This window comes from Ambystoma mexicanum, chromosome 5q (genome assembly GCF_040938575.1).
Source record: "Ambystoma mexicanum isolate Mex_15411 chromosome 5q, UKY_AmexF1_1, whole genome shotgun sequence".
NCBI lineage: Eukaryota > Metazoa > Chordata > Amphibia > Caudata > Ambystomatidae > Ambystoma > Ambystoma mexicanum.
In genome coordinates this window covers 446,721,516-446,744,948 of record NC_090933.1, presented here as the reverse complement: position 1 = coordinate 446,744,948, position 23,433 = coordinate 446,721,516, and the positions used below count along the sequence as shown (strand labels likewise).

At 42.4% G+C, this 23,433-nt stretch overlaps 1 protein-coding gene across 2 annotated transcripts in view; it reads right to left on the bottom strand.

Moving 5' to 3' along the window:
- LOC138497449 (transcription initiation factor TFIID subunit 4B-like) overlaps nucleotides 1–23,433 on the bottom strand; it is a 927,656-nt gene that overhangs the window by 251,143 nt on the left and 653,080 nt on the right. For both annotated transcript variants that reach the window (XM_069620942.1, XM_069620943.1), the window contains one exon: nucleotides 14,792–14,848. In XM_069620942.1, coding sequence (XP_069477043.1) covers nucleotides 14,792–14,848 — 57 coding nt within the window. The remainder of the gene's footprint in view (nucleotides 1–14,791; nucleotides 14,849–23,433) is intronic.

Sequence of the window (23,433 nt, the reverse complement as noted above, 5' to 3'; positions counted from 1 at the left end):
CCCCGTAGATCAGTGATGGAATCACTTTTTGGTTATAGTGGGTTATTACTGGTTGTAACGAGAATTTCCCAAACTTTTTATTTATTACTACTCCTTGACTTGCTAGTTGTCTACATTTTTGTTTTCGCATTCTCTGTCCAGGGTGCGTCATTTATGTTACTGTTGATCCAGACACCTAGGTACTTTGTCTTTTTCACGCATCTTAAGATGTCATTTCTCAGTCTCCACTTTGGGATGCTTTTTGTAGTCCGTTTATTACTTTGTGTTAAATCTTGCAGGATTATTATTTCAGATTTTGTAGGATTGATTTTTAGTTTGTGTTGTTCTACATATCTCTCTAGAGCCGCTAGTTTTCGAGTTAGTCCAATCGGTGTTAGGTCGAGTAATGCAATGTCGTCTGCATATAGCATCCAACTTATTGCCTGCCCATTTATTTTCGGTGGAAAGGAATTTACATCTGCGAGACTATCACCAATATCAGACATAAATAAGCCAAACAGCGTTGCTGCAAACGGGCAGCCCTGTTTTACGCCTTGATTCATTTCAATTGGCTTGCTCAGCGTTCCACTTGAATCAAGTCTGATTTTAATGACTGTGTCCGTGTGGAGTTCCTTTATAGGTTGCAGTAAATTATCTGGGCACTTCCATTTCTTCATCTTTTTCCAGAGCATCTCTCGGTCGATGGAATCAAAAGCGCTAGATAGATCAATAAATGCTACATAGATCTTTGTTTTGTCTGATAGCTTCCATTTTTAGAAAGTTCAGAATTGTTAGATTCAGCCCACAACTAACCCCTTTCACGAATCCAGTTTGTCGAAGATCGTATCTTTTGGTGTCTTGGATCCATTGTAGTAGTTGGATTTGGAGCTGGGAAGCGAAGATTTTGCCGACCACATCGAGCAGAGCTATCGGTCGGTAATTCTTAGGGTCAGTTCGAGCACCTTTTTTAAAAATTGGTACTACAATAGCACACCGCCAGGAAGATGGTATCTGTTTCGTCTGGAGAATGGTCCGAAATAATGAGTAGCAGAAATCTGCCCATAATTCTGGGTGGTGTTTTAGTTGGTAATTTGTTAGACCATCAGGTCCCGGTGCTCTAGATGTACTTAATTTTAGGATGTTTCTATAGATATCCTCTTTTTTTATTTCAATTGACCACTCATACTCCGAGGTTGGTAAAATTCTTTTCTTGGGTTGATTGTTGTTAAATGTTTCTGCGTAGTGTCTGACCCATTGAGCTTCCGGAATCATAGATTTCATGATGGCTCCTTGGGGGGGTTGAGATGTTATTCAGCAAAGCCCAAAAATCTCTAGTCTTTCTTTTAGCAAGTACTTCCATCATAATTTCAGCATCTCTTTGTAACATGATATGTTTATGGCTAATTAGCCAGTTCTTATAAGTTTGTTTCAGATGTCTTATCATGCTTTGGTTATTTATATTGGACTTGTTTTTGAGCATTCTCAGTGCTTTTTTCAGGTTTTTTTTCTTTTCATTAACTTCTGCATCCCAAGCATGGAGCTGCGTGAAATCCGATCTTGCCCTAATACGTTTTTTCTCCCGATATATCTCTAATAGAGTTGTGTACTCAATTTGTTCCAATTCTGTTTTATTTTCTAGTGCATTCCTTAGTGAGATGATATTATTCTCACTCAGTCTTAGTCTGTTACGACCAGGACCTACTTCAAGAGTCGGTGCTTCATTGACGGCTGGCCTTCTAGGTTTATTTGATTTCAAATACAATTTTACTAGGCAGTGATCGCTGACCTTCATATCAATGATTTTAAGAGACAGGACCTCGCATCTTAGGGTTCCGTCTACGAACATGTAGTCAATTGTTGAACTTTGCCAGAGTCTTCGCCAGGTTGGATGGGCCGGAATGTCCCCTGGTGTGTTGCCATTCAGCAATTGTAAGTTCCAAGCTTTCATTTCTTGCATCCATCGCCTAGCTGCCTGTTCACCATAGGTTACTTTTTCTTCAAGGGAGTTGTTTATAATAGACAGACAATTTATGTTTAGGTCTCCACATACTAAGATGTTTATATCATTTTCATTCCTTTTAATATTGCAAATTAATTCTGAAATGGTTTCCATGAAGTTGTCTAATAATATTGCTGTATGTTGCCAATATATATTAATCAGTATTAGTAGATTATCTTTGTCACATCTCTCTCTGGCAGTTTCACTTTGCACACTTGTATATATGGTGACACAATGGTATGAGATAAGATACGTATACCACTTTTTACTTTTGCGAGCGTTACCATTCCTGACATGGGTCGGCCTTTTTCCCCTTTAATTGCTCTGTTGAAGGCTATCTCAAAGCCGTCTGCTACTGGCGATTTCAGTAGCCAAGTCTCTTGCAAACAGAGCAAGTCTATGTCCATCAAATCATTGGATGTATTTTCAAAGAGATGTGAATGCCCACGTGTGTTCCATGAAGCGATGCATATATTGCCAGTCTCCTTGATCTTTGGGTATTAACTATGTTTTGTGTTATTGATAGTTTTAGCAATCCATGACCAATCGATGTCTTTCTTTTGTGGATTGATGGTTTTCTTCATTTTGGAGTAAATCTGTTCAGTCGATACTCCGGCTAACTCTGTTTCTGGGTTTTGTATTTCATTAGTGGTGTGGTACTTTGAGGGGGCATATTTGCTACTTGAGCATGGTTCTTCGACACGTTGCACACTTTTGTCAGTTTCAGAATTATAGGCGTATACCAGCCCTTTGTTCATCGGTTGATTGTCTTCTGTAAATTTTGGATTGCATGTATATCAAACCCCATAGAATTCAGAATGGATTCAGTGTTTAATAGTGAATCGCAGATGATTTTTGAAGCTAAATGCAGGATCACGCAATCATTTTTCTCGTCCTCGAATTCTACTATTAGGATGTCATCAGAGGTCACAGTTCTTAATTGTGGAATATGATGTAATAGCCTCATCACATTATTCCTGTTTAAAAGAAGGCCATCTTTTTCTCTCACTATGCGTTCTAAGCGCAACAGATATTTCCCCATTTTCTTAGATCTTCGAGCTTGTAGGCTATATTCAGAGCCGACAGCTTCGCTTACTCGTGCATTATGCTGTACTTTCGAGTATGTCGGTTTTTGCAGAATCCTTTGGCTCTTTTGTAACGTTAATGAGGCTTTTGAAAACTGTTCCAAGTGAGGTTTAAGATTACAGGGAGATCCTACTTTAGGATCAGCTTCTCTTATCGGATTAGGTTCAGTTAGTCCTTTATCCATGAGCGCATTTTGGCTTCTAAGATTTCAAGGTTTCGCTCATATTTCCACAAATCCGAGTTACTCGAGTTATGCTTTGTCTCAGACTGTGTGAGTTTCTTGGTGGCTAAAGTTAACGCTCTTTTAGCCTCAATTGTCATACATTCAGAGGGGACATCCTCTAAGGCAGATAAGATTATGCCAGAGTGTTTGGGAGAGTCGCTGTTAATGACTCTTTGTTGATGTGCATGGGTCTCATGATCTGGGCAACCAGGTTTGGAGGATGGAATAGTTCTACTAGCTGGCTGCTTTGCATGAATCTTCGTTTTGGGGAGTGCTTGATCTTTTTTTCCCATATTAAGGTCAATGTTGATTAAGTCGTCGAAGGGAATCCGATCCTCAGACGTAGCCAATTCAGGAATCTCAATCCAATCATCTTGATCACTTTCACAAAGTTCATATGTTGAGAGATCTAAAAGCTCTTCAGAAATGCTTACAGTTTCAACAGGTTGGTCGTTTGGTGTCTCTTTTAGGTTTAGTTGTTCAGCTGGTATAGAATTCTTCACTATACTTAGATTAGTCTTATCAACAGTTTCATCCACTTGCTTGATGTTTATAGTAGAACAAAGCCCTTTGATGTTCCTTAGAAAGGATCGTACACTTGATCTACATGAATTTTTTCTGTTTTTCTTATTTTTGGATTTTTTCTCCATCATCTTGTCTGACTTTATTATTTAGTACTGCATCTGATTTTGTTGATTCAAATATTGGGAACATCCCTTTTTGTATTGTATTTGACTTGGCAGGAGGGACTGTCACACCCAGTTCCTCAGACACAAGTATAGAGTTCATGGGATCCTGGTTCTCTGGCTCCTTGACGTCTTGTTCCGATTGAGAAACTGGGACGACAACGTCCATTATGCACTTACTTGTAGAATTTGCTGATGTTACGTCCTCATCTCTGTCCGAGGGAGTGTCCTGCGTTTGTGGTAGGTATGGTTTCTTATTTACTTCAGATCTTTGTGGAACATCTTCTAGCTGTTTGGAGAGCGTAATCGTTTTTTCGCTACTGCAGGTTCTGTTGCTCTCATTCATGCAGATGACGGCTTCTCGTGATCGTTTGGATTTTTGTGTACATTTTCTCGGGGGAGCATTAGCACCTCTTTTTTCACACATCGTTTCTTGCGTGGTTATCTCTGTATTTATACTAGTATCAGGGACTATGAATTGGGTCTCAGACTATTGTATTATTCGCAGCAGATTCCTTTGCTTTATCAACATTCTGTACTATGAGCTCGTTAGGTATCATTGATTTAAGAGTGGGATTTAATTTCTGTTGATGCAATAGTGTTATGGCTTCTCGAGCTACTTCGGCGAACAGTCGTTTGTCCATCGCACTATTTTTGGTTTGTTCCACAATAGTCTTAATATATGCATCAGCCCTTAGATGGTCATCAGTCCAAGTTTGTTTCATCCAATTTAAGTCTTGATCCACATTAATAATTTTTGAGTTCAACAGGGCTATGAGAGTTGTTTGGTCTTTAATATTCTCATTCAGCTGTTCGTATAGTTTGATATATGGCGACATCGAAATTGTATGAGCAGCCATTATGAGTGTATTTATTTCTCTCGTAAATTCTTTAGCCAGGAGTTCTGCCATATTTAAAGTTTGGCTATTCTGTTTATTACTTTTCTGAGATCTTATTCGAGAGAATCTAGATTTTTTCTTACGTAAATTCGATCTTTTTTTGGATGGAGCATCTGGCTGTATATCTACCACAGGTGCTGGACAATAGGTTTCAAGTCCAGTGAAAGGAGAGCCAACTGGCTCTTTTTCCTCGGCGAGCCTCTTTTGTGATGTGATAAGTAGGTCACTATAGTCATTGATGGATTCTAGACGTTTCCTTTTCGTCATTGGTTTTAGCCAAGGTTTAGGAAGTTCATTTGGGCTTAGTGGTTCAGCTGGACCACAGCAAGAACATTCTCCTCACAGGGCGAGAATACCTCCATCAACATCACTTGTTCCGAGGGGTCGCGGGATCCAATCGATGATATTTCCGTTCTAAGCTCTGATTGGCTCATGTTGGTTATGGTCAGCGGGGTGCGTCGGTCACAGCTCTTCCTGTCACGGGGAGAGCGGACCAAAGCAAGTCTAGGACGAGGCCATGTCATCAGAGCTGTTTCCCCAAGTGCGGTATCCGTTAATGATGTTTTTCTGAAGTGCTCACTGGGGGCCACGGTCTTGCCAGTTTTTCGTTCCACGAACTTGAGGGCTTTATTGGGGCTATGGTGAAATTCGACATGCTGTTTATCACTAGGTTCACAATCATCACTGGCCATATCGCTAGCACTGTCTGTATAGTCTATGCAGATGATCATATCTCCGCTAGTGGTATCACCGACAGCAATACTTATCTCCTGAGCCGCTTTGTCAAGGTCTATTACCGTTCCGGCCGTGCATGAAAGAGTCTTAGTGATCAGCAGTTCATTACCTTTCTCCACATTAACTATTGTGTTATCCAACCAGGTGTTTGTATGTGCACAGCTATCAATTGCAGTGACTAATGATGCCCCATGGTCAACTTCAACCATAGTGGACTCTCCTTCCTTCGCCGTGTGGGTTATATTGGGTTCTGTTTGTAATATCTTTATTATATTCGGATGCGGTGGGGTGGGCAATACTAATGGATATAAGTCAGTACTGCACGTGTCTAAGGTGCTATCCTGACAGTCAAAATAATTCTCAGAGTCTATGGATGTAGAAGAAGCACAATTCTTTTTACGGAATTTACAACGGCTTACCGTTAGGTCCAAGCGCAGGTCAGTAGGAGCGCAGCCGCCTGCAACCAGGAAGCGTTGTTGCCGCCGCGTGAGTGGATGAGTGGCACCTTCTTCTTCTTGATACACCACAGCATCATCCATATTGACTCCCGAGGGGCCAGGGTCTAAAGTGTTCTTCACAGAAGTCATATGGGTCACAGAGAAGTGAAGTTAAAAATAAAAATAAGAATAATGATAAGTGCACTGAAGAGCGCGTTCAGGTGCAAACGCAATTGGGTCTGATCCAAGGAAAAGCGGGCGGAGTGTGGCACAGCGGCGAGGGTGGGGGCCGTGGAGGTTCCCAGCTCCCCAGGCCCCCCAGGCAACACGGCCAACACTCAGCGTCACTCCGCGTCCTGTGCTGGGTCTTTGAAGGGAAAAGCAACTTCCTTCACAACGAGGTAGTCGGGCAGCAAAACAGAGTTTCCAACATGGCCAACACTCAGCGTCACTCCGCGTCGCTCCGCGACCTGTGCTGGGTCTTTGAAGGGAAAAAGCAACTTCCTTCACAACGAGGTAGTCGGGCAGCAAAACAGAGTTTCCAAAATGGCCAACACTCAGCGTCACTCCGCGTCGCTCCGCGACCTGTGCTGGGTCTTTGAAGGGAAAAGCAACTTCCTTCACAACGAGGTAGTCGGGCAGCAAAACAGAGTTTCCAACACGGCCAACACTCAGCGTCACACTGACAATACAATTCAGAATATAAGTCAAGCAATTGAATTCACTTATAATGATGCAGCATAGACAACACAGGGAAAAGAACAGTTTTGTGCACAGATTGCAGGGGGAATTATTAACTTAAATGCTAAGTACTGAAGTACAAAGGAGCAATCCTACACAAAGGTGAGTAATCAGCAGGTATTCAGGAATGAAAGACAAGGTCTACAGTTTAGATACAATCTTCCCTCCCCAAACAAGAGAGAAAACCGTTTTGGCAAATGACACTTAAACGGACAGGTGAAAATTGCTTGGTAAAATAATGCAAAAGGGTGCAAAAATGCTTAAATGGATCAAATTTCTGAGGAAGCTACACTAAACAGGTCCTAACACACGAGCTATAATATAAACAGTACACACTGTAGATCAGAATGGGATGGAAGAAGCACTTTGAAATGGGACAAAGACACGTGTAAACTTTTGAACTTTGCAAATTCACGGCAAACTTTTACTATGTGATATTGGAGAAAAAAGGGTCAAATACACTGTTCCGTGATGCAGCCTTTAGTTGTGGATGTAGCTAAGGGTCTTAGGTATCAGTGAGAGTTGAAATCTCTTTTCTATCTTTAAAAAATAAGAAGTTTTGGAGGTTTTAGTGAGAGGCGTTTTTGCAAAATAGGCGCGAAAATGTAACAGGAAAAATCGGTTTTAGAAATGACAGATACGTTTTATTATACTATATTAATGACTATGAAAAAGAGGATGCCACACATGAATCAGTTATTCACGGCCGCTTATAACTTCATGTGTGATACTCTAGTTTCCGTTCTGTATGGGAATTACTTTAATCAAAATCACTAAGGAGTTATGGTTTTGTAACAGATGAGAAAAATCAGCGCAAGAAGGATTCTAACGATACTAGGGTTCTGAATTTAAAGATGGGATGGGTTGAGATTGGGATAATACAATGCAGCTAGACCATGGTTCACTGTGCTTAATATTCATACTTAGTCCTTTGTAATTAAATTGGACCGTCAGTTCTGGTCATTAGATCAGATCTACCGGCAGCAGGGCACCTCTGGAGGGATTGGATCAGCGGCACGGTTCTGGTCAATTTTGGACTGCGCCTCAGGCAAGATTAGGAAGGGCCCTTCTAGTCGCTGGACACGGCAGATTACAGGATGCAAGTTTCAAAGGGTAAGCCTTAATGGTAGCAAGCCAAGCTGAATCAGAATTATTCTTTTAAGTTTTGGATGTTTTGAAATTGCGTCTCGCTAGCAAGAGTTCTCCAATGCTAAAGTCTGGATTCTGCAACAAGATGAAGAGTTCTGGAACAAGGTGCTGCGCTGAAATATGGATGGGTTCCGGAAGCAGTGTGTCTTATGAAGTTCCTATACACTGTCAAATGCCATCCCCCAGTTTATGGTGTGGGCAGAATTTCAAAAACACCCCCACGGCTGTGATTGGCTGCAGGCACATGCTTTGTCCTGGTTGGCGGTCTGAACAGAGCTGTCGTCTTTATGATGTAATTTAGGAACTCGCACATTGATTTTGACCACAATTTAGCTTTCCCATTAATACACATTTACAATTATGCCCTCTACTAAAATCAGACACATGCATTACATTTTTCATGGTTTATCCTGGCGTCCAATTCCCATCTCTGTAAGAGCAGTCTCTCATTCTATGGGATTTCATCAAATTTAATCATAACAGTTTGGATTAATAATTTCTAATTCGGTACACCTCCGGGCGCTTATCAGTGGATCATGTATATACAATCTTAGGCTTGCAACCTTAATAGTTCTGCTACCATAAGTATTTTTTCATAGCTTTGGTTCCGTAAGTGCTACAGATTTCATCAATGTCTTAAAAGCAAAAGCCTAAAGTTAGTTTAACATGTACCAATTTTTAGATGTATACTCCTTCAGGTTGCACAGTTAAAGAGTTGCAAACTTCACCCCAAATACAGATTTAAACACCAAGAAGTTCAGAGTTTTTTCTTTTTCTCCTTTCAACAAACAGCTGTCGGATCCCTTTGATCAGGGTGGAGTGTTTGTTTGTTTTATTATTTGTAATGCGCGCCTAACCCGGAGGTAGCAGGGCGCAAAGGCAACAAGAGGATTGAATAGCTTAAATTACATAGGGAGCAGCAAGAGTAGAGTACAGGTATGGTTACAGTACTGGACACTACAACATTAGACCAATGTGCAAAGTTACATATTTACATACAATATTTATAATTACAAGTTGCATGTTATAACAGCAAATATGAGCAGAATCATAGGAGATACCAAAGATATAGGTTATTTGTCATACTCCTTAATCCAGTGGATGAGGTTAGATCTGAATTGTGGGTAAGGGAGGTCTTCCTGTAAGGATGGAGGAAGGGAGTTCCAATGTTGTGCTGCTCTGACAGGAAATCTATCCCCTCTCCTCCCGTCAGAGCGTTTAAATCTGGGAACCAGTAAGAGTTTGGAGTTGGCTCTTGAGGGGCGGCTAGATGCTTGTAAATCTCTCTATGGAGGTATTGAGGGGCAGATTGGTGCAGACATTTGTGAGTCAGTGAAGCTGATTAAAGGAGAATCTCGTCTTTCGTGGAAAGCCAATTGGCAGATGATCTGATGTCCGAGATATTGGCTTTCTTCGGGAGGCTTAGGGCTGCTCTTAAGGCATTATTTTGCAAAATTTGAATCTTGTTCGTAATGTATTTGTTACTGCCTACGTAAAGCGCATTGTAGTAGTCCAGTTTAGACAAGATTAGGGCTCTGGCTAGGGTAACGCAGTTGGTAGGTGAGAGGAATGGTTTAGCTGCTCTAATTAATTTGCAGGTATGAGGTAGCAGAAGCCACAGAATTTCCTGTTTTTTGAAGGTTAATGAGGCGTCTAGATGAAAACCCAGGGTTTTAACCACCTTGGCCACAATGGTGATGGTATTGTCAATTTTGAGCGAGGAGTAGTCTTGTCTTAATTTGTTGAGATTGGAGGTAGTACCTAATATGAGGAGTTCCGTTTTGTCATCATTCAGGCATAGACCGTGTGAGGCCATCCATGTCTGGATGATGAGGTACACTATTCACAAAGGCCAAATCCTCACCATAATCCTCCGTCAAAGGGATGAGGATCTGTGCATTATCAGCATAATTAGTGTAGGTGATACCCAGGCCATCAAGATCATCGAAGTGGGGCTTTGTGAAGATGTTGTACAAGGTAGAGGAGACACAAGATCCCTGAGGCACCCCACAAGTGATGGGCATAGGGTCCGCAGCAGCTAGGGGGGAGAAGACTCGCATTGTTCTGTTAAGGAAGGACTGAATCCAGTCAACTGCCTCTTGGGAGTAATGGGCTGCAGACTCTAAATGGTTGCAAAGGATCCCATGGTCGACCAGGGCGAATGCTGCTGAGAGATCAAGGAGCAGCAGTAAAGCAGTCTTGCCCTCGTCTCTCAGTGAATCTATTTGTGCCTTAAGGTCTACAAGCGCAGTCTCTGTTCCATGTTGGGGTCTGAAACCTGACCGGCGGGCTCCTAGGAGGTGGTTATGTTCAAGATGGTGTTGGATTTGTAGGTAGGCAATTTTATTGAGGATTTTGAGTAGGAAGGGCACTGTGGTGATGGGGCGGTAATTCGTTGGGATGGAGGGATCTAGATTGTTTTTTGAGGAGTGGGAAGACCCAAGATTGTTTCAAATTGTTAGGTATAGTGCCTGATGTGAAGGAGGCATTTATAAGTTTGGTAATGAAGGGTGAGAGTTCATGAGCTGCATCTTTTATGAGTTGGGCTGGGCATAGGTCCCCATGGCAGTTCGAGGGTTTGAGAGTCAAGATAACTTTTTCAACTTCCTGGATAGATACTTTATGGAAGTTAAATTGGGGAATATGCGAGAGGAATGGAGTTCGGATGGTTTGACCTGACTTGATGTGGGGCACCGGCGTAGTGGTGTTATTTGACTTAGCAGTATTAAGGAGCAAGTTTTTTTTGTCATTGATCTTGGACTGTAGTGTAATCATTTTGTTGGCCAGAGCGTCTTGTATACCCGTGCACCAATATTTATCCTTTAGGCAGGTGTCTGGGGTTTGAATGGGAGATTCCACTTCTTTCAGGATTGCGAACAACTCTTTGGTGTTGGACTTCGCTTGAGAAATTCGGAGGTTGTAAGAGGTTTGTTTGGCTAGGACAATTTCTTTTTTGTAGGTGGAAGCTAATTTACTCAAGTTGTTCTTGTTAGACTCTGAGGGGTCTAGTCTCCAGATTATTTCTCTACGGCGTTTCTCTTGTCTGAGAGCTTTTAGACGAGGGGAAAACCAGGTATTCACATGTTTCCGGGGTTTGTTCTTTCTAATTTTCAGTGGTGCTATGGTGTCAAAGGACGCGGACATCACTTTGTTGTACAGGTCTACCATAGTGAACGGGTCTGTATGGTCTGAAATAGAATTCAGAGTGGGTAGAATCAAAGGGATGAGATTTTCAGGATTGATGTTTTTATTCCTAGTAGGGACAGCTGGCGCTGTGCTATCAGTATACAGGGGAGGAGAAGCGTCTAGAGAAAATGAGATCAAATAGTGATCGGACCAAGGCTGAGGCATTATAGAGGTAATAGTTGTTTGCCAGTTATGCTCGCCAATCCAATCAAGGGTTCTGCCTTTGATGTGGGTGGCATCAGATCTTTTGGGTGAATCCTAGCTCCTCTAAGGAGTTGCTGATCTGGGTGGCATTAGAGTCTAGTGGGTCTCTGAGGCCCAAGTCGAAGTCTCCTAGAATGAGGCTCTGAGAAGAGTTCTTAAGGTTGTTAGAGAGGATGTTCGTAAGGTCTTCTTCAAAAGAACCTAAGGGGCCTGGCGGTCGGTATATAAGGTGCATAGATACAGACTGGGTGTTGGAGATGGTTAACTTGGCAGTGAGGGCTTCACATGAGTCAGTATTATGGGGTGGAGTGAGTCTCAAGGTTAAGTTGGTTTTGGGGGTTGTAGCAAGACCTCCGCCTCGGGAGGTGGTACTGTAAAGTCTTAAGAGGGTGTCATCCTCTGGGATGGCTAGGGTGTAGAGGGAAGCATCGTGTCCCTCCCCTTCCTGGAGAGGGAAGCTCCCCTGTAGAGATCAGTTGGGCAGTTTGCCATTGTTCTTGGCTCAGCCAGAGATGAATGTCTGAGGCTCTCTTTGTTTTCATTATGTGGAATCCATTAAGCAGCCATTAGCCTTTCTGTAGCAATTGAGTGTCGAGCTGAATTGTGAATCTTTCCCAGGCTGGACTGTCAGATCAGAATTAAATAGTTGATTAGCTCCAGACTGGGTTCCTTTAAAGTCTTTGCATTTCACATATAAATTACAAGCACAGTTTATAAAGGGATTTGGACATTTTAACAGAATGAGCCCTTCACAAACATGCTTTAAATAGGCGGATTTTGCCATTTTAATCAGGAAACAAACACTTTTAAACAGGGTTTGACAGCTAATTTTCTGATGCAGCTGTCAGTCAGTGAGTCCTGGATTCCTCTGACTGCACTGGAGAATCTATGATTTCCGCACTTTTCGTTTCTTCAATAATTCACTGGGAAAATGACCGAATTAGGACCAAAACAGCACTTGGAAGGTTGCCATTGATTAGGAAGCTGTATTTAAAGGCATTTTCAGATTTTTAGCCCACTTTTGTGGCATGGATTCATGTAACTGGTAACAGCACTCACTGGCCTTCTCCTGCAGGGAGTTCTGTTTTGACAATCAACTTTGCCTGTGTTTGGCAAGGTGGTGCAGCCTCTGATTTCTGAACCATGTGCAGTTTTTGCAGATTTAGCGTGCACAGTGGTTAGCGCCTCCATTTTTAGCAGATTCTTCCCCCATTGGCAAAGGCGTGTAGTAGGGCGCATTGGCATGGGTTGAAATATTCCACAACCCACAGTCCTAGGGGTTGTGTTTCTCCCCCCAGATAGTAAAGACAAATCTGGAGGGGCTCAGAAACCGACATTTGTCAACTGCAGTCGGCTCAGGTCTTGAAGCTCAAGGCCTTTGCATGATTATGCATTAGCAAATACACTGAGGAGCGGTGTTCCTGAAGAGATGGGGTGCAGTGCCTCGCTATGTACTAGCCCAGACCTCATGTCCGGCACAGGGCAAGAGGAGCAGACGCAGAGCCATGCTGTCCCCGTTGTCCCCCAGTGGCGGAGAAGTTTCCGAAGATCAGCTGCACTGGCGATAGAATATTCTTACCAAGACACTAACCAAATACAATGAGACTGCTGCTTTAATTGGCACATCACATTTAAAGGATTCAACTGTATTTGAATGCATTGTGTTATGTTTATAATAAACCTGACAGCAATAGAACCCAATTTAAATTCCTTCATAAGATTGAGAACAGATTACAGAATTTACAGAAAGCTAAAATTAATGATAATGCCCAACATGAAAGGAGGCAATTAAAAAATGCATCAATTTTAATGCTGCTTTTACATTCTATATATATATATATAGACTTATAAGAGTTTCAATTAAGTGTAAGTTGTTACATAAACTATACAAATTTAAGAAAACCCACTTCTAATTCTTACAATATTGATCCTAAATGACAGATGAAGGAACACCACAAAACATGTACGCATTAACAGTATGAAAACACCAAATTTATTTTTAGAACTTTGCACTCTGCATGGCCCATTCGCTGCTACTTGCACATATGCATATTTTAGAGGCTACAGAAAGACCAACAGATAGATCCCATGAGTATATTGGATGCAGCATTGGGCTAGCATTGTGCAGGTGAAATTGTAGGTACGCCCCCAGCACAGATGTATGCTAATATCCATGAAGGGAAAAGGTGAACATCCTCTATGGCCACTACTGGATTCATTGTGATAAAAATCAAAACCCTGTCAGTTGTGCCTCCTCTTTGAATTTGTACAGTCCCCTCAAACTTATCTGGCATACAACAGTCATGCAACAATATGCCAGACAAGTCTAGTGGATCTCGCGTTTGTTTGATCTTCCCTGCAAGAGCTCAATAGCCTTCAAAAATATCCTGCTGCTACCTTAAACTAAAAAGCCAAAGTCGGCAACGTCACATTGCACAGTCCATGAGATGAAGTTGGGAAGGTCAGACTATAAGGATCTTAAAAATCACAACACGTACAGTAACTATAGAAACCATTTATTCAGCTCCATGTCACACGTCTCACACCTCAATTGTCTTTATTGTCACCTTCTGTCAGAGCCTTAATCAGAAATGTGATCAGGCTTGCTTTATTCAACATGAAAAAGTATCTGTAGGTCAAGTGAAACATTTCACAAACAGCCGTACATACACATCTTCAACCCGAGGTAGTTTCATTTCATTCTGCTGCCAGTAGCTCTAGGGCCAAATACGGCAGGCTCGGATATTAAGGCTCAATTAAAATAAGCTCCAATTAGTGGAGCTCTTTTCCTCTCGGGCTGGAGAAGGCAGGAAATGGATATTGAGAAATGTAAAAAGTCAGCTACTGAGAGAAGGCTGAAGATATAAATGAACGCATTTGTTGATTTCTACAGTTGCTATGCAGAGGCCCCTGGGAGTAAAAGCTTAACCCGTCTAAGCTATAAACTAAAACCCCTGCAGCTAAACATGAACTGCGCAAAACAAGCTCCGTCTCAGAAAAGAAAACTGCTGGGCTCAGAAAATTAAAAGCCAGGGGCATTTTCCATTTAAAACTAAATCCCAGTTCCGCCTCCCAGCCAAAGCATTATAAGTAGTATCAGATTTACAAAACGAACAATTACCCTGGAAAAAAATGCAGCCCATTGTACGGTCCCAGATGCTAAATCTCAAAGTTTGTTTTTGTCGGTGCTTTTTAAAATGCTGCAATGCTTTCTTAAAGTAGGCTGTGGATTTTAAGCACCCTTTCTATAAAGGCCTAAATGCATAAAAAAGGCGCTCATAATTCAGAGACCTCATTTGATGTGCTGCCCTTGCCTGCGGCAGTTCCTGTCCTTCCCAGAGGCCCCTTGAAATGGAATGCAACAGCAAAACAAACCCAGGCTTAATTGCCATGAGAGAGCCCTGCCAACCTCCCTCAAACAAAGCCAAAAGCAGAAGGAAAGAGATGCAGCGTATATGAAGACCTACCTCTTTTGCCTTTTGCTTTAGTCGTAGCTGCTCGGGATCTTCCTTGTTGGAACGGCTCTGCAAGAAAAGAACATTTTTTTTTAAAAAAAAACACGTGTTAAAAGCCTAAACGCACAGCAGCCACTAAATATTTGCTAACATTTTTCTTTTGTGGTTGAAAATCTTGGATACTAAGGCGGGAAAAAGCCTCAATACATTTTTATAAAAACGTTGTTTTCATCTAGGCATGCTGCCTGCGCTACAGCCTGGAGGAAAGCTTAAGCAGAACGTGATGCTAACACTGTCAGTCAGATGCGGTCCAGGCGTGACCTTTTTCATGTATAGAAAATGTACTTAAATGCCAAGGCGAAGGGCAAAAAAGGAAGCAAGTTGTATTTGTACGATCCAAGTAATGCCCACACAGTTTTAATTGCAGAAAAGTAACAACCCCCACATGATTGATGCCGGGTGACAAGTAACAGCAGATGAGGCGTGCTTCTTTTTGTACACGTTACTAGACCATCGAGTATTTGGATTTCAGCTGGACTTGCACCTCGAGATTCCGTACTAAAATAGCCACAAGGTCACGTGGAACCATGGGCCCCTTCACATATACCATGGTCATGACATCCCAATACCATTCCTTTTCAAATGGCGCCACGTTGAGATTATGGCGTTCTTAGTCCGTTCCACAGGCCATACCAGGTGTAAGGACCCAGCAGCCAGAGTTAACGGCCGAGCGAAGCAAGGGCGGCTAATGAGGGCATCAGGACATTACCCCCAGTATTGCCTGTGGAACAGGTTAACATCATTAGCACGCCGTGTTACCAAAGTGGTACCCCGGGGTTTTTTTAAAAAAAAAAAAGCCCATTCATTCATTGAACGGGATGACGCATGCATCCCTTCCTATGAATGAAAATGTTTTGCCAAGATGGCCGTCATGGTAGTAGAGCCCCTCTTCCATTACCATGGAATCCAGAAGAGGCAGGGGAGCTGCGGCACCGCCACAATCCGGTAGATGGGGAGAGGGATTGGGATAAAAAAGAAATGGAAAGGAGGGTGGCCGGGTAGGATAGCGGGCTTCAGATCCAGCCATCAGGCAGCTTGGAACGTGGGCTAGATCGGGAGTATCAGCCCACATTTCCAGTTTACAGCTTGACAGGCTCCCACCCACAGAGAGCTAATATGCGATAACCTGTCTTTCAGCATTCAAGGGTATCAAGAACCATTTTTACTGGCCGAACTTCCTTCCAAACCACTAGACACATCGGACATGATGAATCTTGGACATGATCAATCGTCCAAGATGGCTATAGAGCTCATGCTGCTGGCTCATCCCCAGCCACCAAGCTGCGGCATGTAGTGACAATGTGAGAATACCAGAGTGCAGGCATGCAATGAAAGCAGGTGATATGGACCTTTAGGACAAGGTTAATTGGATTTAAGCAATTACTATGTTTATCAAAGTAACTGCAACCTGTAATCCCAGAGAATAAATTACAAAAACACAGGCAAGGAAAGAGGTCAACTTGGAAAATACATTATGGACATACAAATCAACTACACAAGTTAAATAACACAAATAGGACAGTCTAGCTACTGAACAAGAGTCTAATAATAACATACCTTACATTTGGATAAAATAATATCTGGTCTGCATTTTTTGTTTTAATTTAACAGATTTCGTTACTGAAAATAGTCTTTAGGTCCACTCCCCCACACCCTTTTTCCTCAATGAATCTTTACTTCGCTCACTCCACACATCATAGCGATGTATTATAGGTGTTTTCTACAAAGCATCACTTACATTGCTACGCACTTATTGCGACCAACCCTTGTTCACCACGGCCATCTTTGTAATGAAAGTCAAACCCCAGTGAGCTAAATTTGAATGCTCTGATGGCACACCAGGGCATAAGCTCTTCCTGGTGAAGCCTGTTGCTACCTGCCAGAGCAAAACGTAGTTTACCACATTTGTACTATCACATGCCGAAAAATGAAATGCAGAAGACACTTTCGGTTGCAATACAAAAAAACAGGTTCTCAGTTTACACTTGATCCACCTGTGTCTGACGTGTGTTCAATATTTGAAAGTAAATTTCTCTTTACCAAATCACTTTCTACATTTTAGTGGAACATACGTGTTCATCCTCTCTATATCAGAGTGTTTAGTATTATATTTTAACGATGCAGCATGCGTTTCCAGTAAGTAAACAAAAGGATTCTCACAGACTTCAGAGGATTCAGCGTCTCCCCTAGACATACACATTCACACATGGGCTGGCCTAAACGCCAAACATTTAGGTCCAGCGATAAAGTCTGTATTGAGCTGTCTAGGGCACGGAACCAGTCTAAGCTACTAAAGAGGGCGAAGGGCTGGACTCACGCTGTGCCATGTGTGCATGACTGCCATTTTAGGCCTGTTTCCCACAAAGGAATGGTCAAAAACAAAATGACTTAGCTTTACAAAAAAACCCACAATGGCTATGAAACAAATGCACTAAAACCATCATCCCTGGTGAAGCCAAAACTAAATTACAGCTGCCACTAATCTACTTCACACTACTGTAGGGTGACATGGTCAACCTAGGGCACAAATGGGGTGCTTAAAAAGCATCGATGTCCAAGGAGCCATACAGGCTACCATAGGGCAATATAGGAAAAAAGGTTGCAGGGGAACCTCAGTCACTGGTAAAACATGTGGCTTCAAAACAGGTCTCCACGCACAGAAAATTGTGTGTAAACTAAACCAGCAAGGGCCCCCGGGCTGCATGGCTGAAGGGGAAAAGGACTCCCAATCACTAACTGATGCCGAGTTGGGAGCAATTGCCCAGCATCTATTTCCGATACTTTACAACAGGATAGATGGGGTTTGTAGAAGGGCTATGGGGAATCTTCCATTCAGCACCGCCAGTTAACTTATCGCTCCACGAGTGGGCATGGCTCGTCCCCCAGACACTAAGCTCTAGTAGGTTGTTCATAATGTTATTTATATAGATCTTTCATCCAAGGTGCTTTACATGGAACATATTTACATAAATCATTATTACCCAATCGATATTGGTACTCACTTTATCAACCTCAGAAGAATAAAAGGCTGAGTCAACCTTGCTGGGATTTGAACCTGCGAATCAAACAGATCACAGCAATGAGTGCTCAACCTGCTGAACCATTTTATCAGCATGTAGGACTGCTCTTTCCATTTTAAGTTATAGCCTATTGGCTCTGGTTTTTCCTGGTTTGTATGACGTTTTGATATTGGTCCACTTCTGCAAATGGCATGCAGCTGCTGCAGGATTGCGTCTTCCCAAGCTTACATAAGACCTGTTGGACATTATATATACAGACAGAAGTGCCAGGCACGTTCTCGTCTCTGCTACTGTCTTCTACGGCTGCTCTCCTCTACCACCAAGAGTGCTGGAGCCGTCACTGAAGGGATAGATTTTTCATGAACGTATGGGGATCCAGCCTGGCGTACAGATAGACGTGATGGTACACTGTCAGGTCTAGCACTTTCCCTACTGGGATCCCCGCTTACATTTAGGATTCTGTGGCAGTTGGTTCACGGGCACAGTCTTCAAAATCAGGGTTTGCTCCCCAGCATTGGCCCATTTTTGTAAGAGTGCTCTGTGTCTACTGCATAGAGCGGAACCTGGGATATAATTATACACTGTTACTATGCTTTTTTGAAGGTTGATTCACCTTCCCCTGAAATGCATGTAAGGATTTTGACGTGGAGGGTTGAAGTGACAACTACATGTCGCCATAGTCCGCCTTTTAAGCCCAGGACAACTATTACCAGATGAGGGGATAGACCCAGAAGGGGATCTTTTCAGCTCTGCACCATGTACCACCTTCCAGGTAGCTCACGTCTCTAGCGAGAATGCTGTGGTAGGTCACCTTTCCTGAGCTTCAGACATCGATGGCTTGAAATGGGCTGACAAATGCGTAGATCTTCTCAAATTCAGATCAAATGAGATCTACAACTTTATGGAATTGAATTTGTACACACATACAAGATAGTCTCAAAAAAAAGCCAGGAACTTGAAGGAGATTCAATGTTCACTGTTGGTGTATGTGGCACCTTACAAGAGGATATTTTGGACTATATTTCTCCATGTTATAACACCCAGTTTCAGTCAATTAGTCATTTTTTTATTAACTTAAGATGGGAGTCAAACCCCTGTCAGGCAGCAGCACTGCAAGAATAAAACGGAGAGCACAATCTGTCAATGTATGTTTGGAGGGCGTGAGTTACAAAACATGAAAACATTCAAATGGACTCAACTGACTTTGTATGTCCTATACAGAGCCATCTACAATATTGGTGAGGGCAAACTACTTATGCACAGGAATAGTGCCAAACGCCGCACATGCAGTTGTTGCTGAAAGATAAACATCCAAGGGTGGAAAGGCAGATTAATAGAAAACCGTAAAAACATATTGGAGGGCTTCCATATTGGAGGGCTTTAGTAGAAGGAAGTTAATCAACATTGCCACATTAGTGGATGTGCGTCGTTATGGAACCAAGCAAAGGCGGCCATCAACTGCAGCCTAGACAAAACCATATAGAGGCATGGAGCAGGAGAGGATCATCATGTGTTCTCCTTCGCATATATTCCTCATCTTATGAAAGCATTAAAACCTAGCCAGAGTAAATGTCCCCCCAGGCCAAAAAGGCCATAACACAACATTTCGAAAAAGTATGAAGAGAAGCCCAATCAATAGTTTAACAGATGACCAATAAAGCAGCATCTCATTGTTCAGTTCAAACCTTTTTCCAGTCAACCGCAACAGGTAGACGGGGAAGGAAACATGAAAACTACATCTCCTATAATACATCAGTCAAAACCCCAAGTGGAAATCTGGAGGAATTCAAACCTGGAGAACTGGCCAGGAACCTTCAGAGGCCAGCCGAGTATCCCTTTCCCCACTTAGAAGCGGGTGAGTAGAAGACACATGACCACATTTCACAAAGCACGTGCATCCGTTCGCAGTACCGCTGATAAAAGATGGCCTTAAAAATACCCAAACGACAAATATTGTTTAAGGGGGTTTATTTTCAATGTTGTCAATATGCGGTTGTGATGGCAGCAGGCGGAACTGTGGCACACTAAGGGTCTTGCATCATTTTACATGTTCGTACCCCATATTTCAAACTCAAGCATGCCTATACCACATATAGGTGACCCCTATTGTCTAAGTTTCTTTTTTTTGTTTAAATACATGGATTAAAATAGATCAGAGAAGGCATATAACAAGATAATGCTGGAGTACAGTAACTGATTTGAGCATATACATTGTTAATGAAAAATAAAATATGACAATGTCAGTTAAGATAAATAGAAGCTTTTGCATGAATATGGTTTGCAAAGGATAATCACCATAAAGCATTTTAATATATGGGGAAGGTGGGATTTGGACATACATGACAAACGGGACACAAGAGACACACAAAAGGAAAGGGTGGGATAACAGAGGGGAAGAAAGTTCAGAACAATGCGCATGGATTACTATATATTAGCTAGTCTGGAATACTGATTGTTAAGAATTCTATAAAGGGTTTCCATTTTAACTCATTTTTCTAAGAGATATGGGGTATATGCGTTACACTTTACTAATGTATGTTTATTACATATTGTGTTCCACCATATCTTAAGGTGAAGTTTGTTTAAATGTTTCGAGGTGGATGTTATCATTTTAACAGCTGTCCACACGAAGACGTTAAACAAATTCACTTAACTCTTGTGCAGATTGAGTATACGTACAGAATAAGCATTACCAATATAGATAGCATGGAGGCAAAAGTCACATTGTAAATTAAATATTTCCTTGATTACATTCCATACATTAATCCAGAAAGGTTCAACACATTTTCATTCAAGCATCATGTGTTTAAAAGTTCCAGAAGGTTGTGTACAACTCCAACAATTATCATCCATTGAGATTCCACCTTTGTAGAGTAGTGGTGGAGTTATAAAGGACCTGTGATGAAGGAAGAATAGGGTTTGCATTAAGTTGGCTGATGTGGTTATTCTCCATATACGTTTCCATATGGGGGGCCATTGTGGTTCATCAATTGGAAAAGTGCAATTTTGTTGCCAAGCTAGAAGACATTTTTGCATAGTAGCAATTGATGGGGTTTCTAACAAAATTTTGTAAAAGTGAGGCAGCCATGAGGGGATTTTTAGTCGATCAACATTCAGGACCATATCATTACAAGTAAAAGAATCATAATTATCCATAATAGCAGCATATAATATATATCTATATGAGGACAGGCTATGACAATTTATTACAAATTCATTAAAAGGTAATTGGAGCACCACGTACAACATTTGGTTCAGATGTTTAATGCCTAGAGAGCCATGGACTCCAAAAGAGGGAGCGTTTTTTAATTTTAAATCAAAGGATTGAACCATAGGTATGATTAGATAAATTTGGTGGGATTTGGAATATGAGGGTACAAATACATTTGAAGATACTGGGATAACAAAAGAGTACTTGTACATTTAATGCATGTATTCTTTTTTTTTGATAAGGTAACAATCTTCCAAGAGATGGGGAAGGCCATAGCTCTCTCCAGACATAGCCACTGAGGTACATCAATAGGTTGATCATACATAAGGCATATTTGCGTCTGTTTCAAGACAAAGGCCACATGGTATTTCCTAAAATCCGGAAAGCCCACACCACCAGATGTTCGTGGACATGTAAGCTTACATAAGGAAATTCTATGTTTCTTTCCCCCCAAAGGAATTTTGTCAGACAAGAGTCTATGGATTTGAAAAATGAGGATGGAGAGGTAAAGGTAGCATGTACAACGGATACATGATAATGGGAGCTACCATCATTTTGATGGATTCCAGTCTACCCCACCAAGATAAGAATTAGCGAGACAGAGTGTGTGAGTTCTTTGATAATATGGCTGTGGTATTAAGCTTTACAATTTCTTTGATAGAATTGGAGACATGATATCCTAAATATTTTAAACCATTCGGGGACCATTTCATTCCTGATGCCAGTGTATGTTTGGTACAGTGAACATTCAAGTGTAACATTTCAGATTTATCTGCATTTAATTTATAACCTGAAGCAGGGAGAAGGGGAAAAGAAAGAAAATCGGAAATATTTGTAAGATATGGAGAGATGAGGGTCTTAATAATAAGATATCAGCATATGCTGTAGATTTAATTAGTAAATTGCCACATAGTATTCCCTTTATGTTTTCGTCTTGCCTAATGCTCTCCAGAAATGGTTCTAGAGCTAAAATGAAGAGAAGTGGGGAAAGTGGGCAGGTGCAACGCGTTCCTCTAGATAGAGGACAGTAGGGAGATAATTGACCATTAATAAAAAATAGTAGTTCTTAGGTTTCAATAAAGTATTTTTATAAAGGAAATGAAGGTAGGATCAAGGCCATGCCACTTTAAGGCTTCAAACATAGAACGCCACTCCACTCGATCAAATGCTTTTTCTGCATCTAGAGAGATTGCAGCAAATGGGTCATTTGATTTATATAGGTGATCTAGTATATTAACCCTTTAAGTGCCAAGGATGCGATATCTCGTCCTTTTTGGCACCTTGTTTTGAGCGATCCCTGCAAAGCAGGGATCGCTCAAAACTGTAATACAACCCCCGGGCTATGTAAGGGGGAGGTCCCCCCTCGCTACCAGGGGGCTGTATTACCTTCAGTTTCACGTCGGCGTGCGTAAAGCATGTTGGCGTGAAACAAAGTAAAATCACTGGAGCAGCCATTTTCGGCTGCTGCGGTGAAGAGTGAAGGCAAGAGCCCTTCTTGCTCTGCCTCGATCTCCAGCTGTATTTCAAGCTGGAGATCGAGGCGGGTATTGTTGGAAAGGGGAGAATCTCCCCTTTCCAACTATACCCATTGTGTGGCATTGCGGCCCCCCGATCGGGAGCAAAGCGCGCAATCCGTGGGCAGCAATGTCACCAGATCAATAGAGATCCGTTTGTGACGTGGGGGGAGGGGGGCTGCTTCCTAGGTAAGCGGCCCCCTTCCCCCCCATGTGGCCCCAAAGCATGGGGCCACAGCGCTGGAGACGCCTGGGGGCAGATGATCACTGTCCCCAGGGGAGAAAAAGAAAAAAAAAAGCGCGGGAAGGGGGAGGTGGGAATGGGGGTTTGGAGCCCTGGGGCCCACTAGGCCACCAGGGATAGAGGAAAAAGTGGTGTCCTTGGAAAGGGGAGGTTCTCCCCTTTCCAAGGACACCACATATATGAGGCATTGCTGGTCACGGATCAGCGCAGAGCGCTCAATCCGTGACCAGCAACCACTGGACCACCATGGAAACGTTTGTGATGTGTGGGGGAGCAGCCCTATCTGCCCCCTGGCCCCCAGAGCATGGGGGCACATATGTGCACAACCCTGGGGGTAGATGTCTGATCCTTTGCCCCCAGGGAAGGGGGGTAAAACAAAATATAATAAATAGAACGGGGTGGGAGGTGGGGGCCTGGGATTTTTTTGCCCCCTTGAAATGGTGGTGGTCCTCCCCCTCCACACCAAGTGGAAAGGGGGGGCAACCCTTGTAGCCCTCCCTAGGGCAGATTTATGGCCCCAGGCAGGAGTACATGAGGTAGCCCCCCATCCAATTGGGGAGTGGGGGAGGGCTACCAGGAATTAGTGTGCAGGACCCCAAAAGGAT